The 1,967-nt window shown below is 34.3% G+C and overlaps 1 protein-coding gene across 2 annotated transcripts; it reads right to left on the minus strand.

Moving 5' to 3' along the window:
* Positions 1 to 264: 264 nt before the first annotated feature.
* On the minus strand, positions 265 to 1,520 carry CXCL11 (C-X-C motif chemokine ligand 11). 2 transcript variants are annotated; one of them, XM_061191497.1, is made up of 4 exons: positions 1,445 to 1,520; positions 725 to 851; positions 544 to 616; positions 265 to 306 (listed from the first exon to the last, which is right to left on the minus strand). In XM_061191497.1, exons 1-4 carry the CDS (start codon positions 1,503 to 1,505, stop codon positions 265 to 267), a joined length of 303 nt encoding a protein of 100 aa, XP_061047480.1. In that variant the 5' UTR covers positions 1,506 to 1,520. The 2 variants fall into 2 exon arrangements, with proteins under 2 accessions (XP_061047480.1, XP_061047479.1); XM_061191496.1 differs by having other exon boundaries at positions 291 to 302; positions 1,445 to 1,505.
* Positions 1,521 to 1,967: the final 447 nt, after the last annotated feature.

Below are 1,967 nucleotides of genomic sequence, written 5' to 3' on the forward strand. Positions count from 1 at the left end.
ATGGTCTTGATTTCAGTAATAATACATGCTGTAATATAAAATATAGGTCAAATACAGACAGATAACTTTTAGAGACAGAAATGTTTTCATAGCCACAGCAGAATAGTTACAAGCATCAAATCTCCTAGAAAGTTTCCTAACCTAGAAGTGCATGAATGTTCATTACAACAGGCAGGAGAAAGTCAGTTTCCTATTGCAGAATTCTTATCATGTCTGTAGTCAGTTACACTTGTTCTAGGTTTTCAAATCCTCCTTTCCAGGACTTCATATTTTTTGATATTTTAAAAAATTCATTCTTTCAACTTTCTGTAATGAGAAGATGAGAGTTTTACAAACTTGGGCTGTTCTTGTTTCCCAGTGATTTAGAAGTTGACATACAAAAACATACAGCAGGAAAGGGAAGCTAATTATAACCAGAGACCCCTTATCAAAACATTTACACAGGATCATAGCAGAACAATTCTGCAGTTGTCAATTTTATTTTTTCAAAAGATTTGTCTTGGATAAAACAGATTATAAAATGGAAGTAATCTGGTAACCTACCTTGATTATAACTTTTGCTTGCTTTGCCTTGGTATTTAGGCATTTTTGTCCTCTATGTGTTTTCAGGGTGATACTGTTAAGGGAAGATCCAAAACAGTCTTAAATTTTGGTTGGAAAAACATAAGAAAAACAAAGCAAAAAAGCCACCACCATTGTTATCTTCAGTGAGTCCATTACTTACATCACTTCTGTTTTGTCGCAGTTATTACTTGGGTAAATTATGGAGACTTTCTCAATATCTGCCACTTTCACTGCTTTTACTCCAGGGCCTATGCAAAGACACCGTCCCCCTTTGAACATGGGGAAGCCTAGAACAGATCATAGCATCAGTTACTAATACATCTGATTGCAATCATATAGCTATGATTTATGTATAATCTTGATTGAAGAATGTGGGCCAGGTTTTCATTAAGGCTAAAGATAGTAATTTGTCAAATAGCACTCAACACTGCTGTTACTGGGAAAGGAGCTTAAGTAAGAAGTTGATGATCTTCTCTTTAAATTTGTAAGCAAACCATTAAAGAATAAGGGGAAGAATGAAAGACGTTTATTGGAGATCAAGCTTATTTGCCTCTTGCTTTTATGCTCAAGAATTTTTCCAGAAAGCTAATAACATTATCTCATATAAAATCTTCTTAGCAGACATTTAAAACTATTGCTAAAGGCTCTTACCAGATTTTGCAGCCAAATAAGAAATTCTATTAAATTTATCATCTCTAGTTTAAGTAATCATCTCTAGTATTTTAAACATTTCCAATATTCTCTGCCAAACCTACAGTAACTTCTAATGTGTGAGGTTAAATAAAAATTTACTGTATCTTTTAGGATAAAAGTGGAAGAAAAGACATTTGAAGCATTAGAAAAGAAATTTATAGGTTGAGAAGTAAAAAGTACCATATACCTTGAACAATTGTAGCACAGAATATCACAGCCAGGACTGTAGCCATGCCCTTCATATTCATGTTTGTCTGTTGCTGCTGCTTTGGCTTTGATACTCTTCTTGGAGGGAGTAGAAATGCTGATCATGGAAGAGAAGTCTTAATTGGCATATATAAGGCATTTTATACACCAGCAGTCCTCTTACGGCAATAGGAATTTCCCTCCTTGAGTCATGTTCCTTTCTTCCAATAGTTTCTATTTTGTTCTCATCTAAATATTACTCTCCTTTCCTTTTGTTACAGGGTTGAAAGTAATACGAATGTGAAAGCTCTTTGTAGATAGTAAAGTGCTGTATAAATATAGAATAGAGTACACCCACATGGGAACCAGCCTTAAGGTAGCATTTCCTAGAAATGTATTTAATTATTGGACTACCCTGGGCAGTGAAATTCTGATTGCCATTCATTCTTCCATTCAGGAAGATTGTCTTCCTATATTCAGTCCTTTCACTCTCCATCCTTCACATAACTATATAAAAGAACATT

The sequence above is a fragment of the Eubalaena glacialis genome, chromosome 5 (genome assembly GCF_028564815.1).
Source record: "Eubalaena glacialis isolate mEubGla1 chromosome 5, mEubGla1.1.hap2.+ XY, whole genome shotgun sequence".
Taxonomy (NCBI): domain Eukaryota; kingdom Metazoa; phylum Chordata; class Mammalia; order Artiodactyla; family Balaenidae; genus Eubalaena; species Eubalaena glacialis.

Bases quoted from the DNA above. Each gene is read 5' to 3' on its own strand.
- CXCL11 (XM_061191497.1), bottom strand. From the start codon at position 1,505: ATGAATATGAAGGGCATGGCTACAGTCCTGGCTGTGATATTCTGTGCT. The intron at 852-1,444 runs GTATATGGTACT...GATCTGTTCTAG, and splicing joins CTGTGCTACAATTGTTCAAG to GCTTCCCCATGTTCAAAGGG. The intron at 617-724 runs GTAAGTAATGGA...TTCCCTTAACAG, and splicing joins TGCGACAAAACAGAAGTGAT to TATCACCCTGAAAACACATA.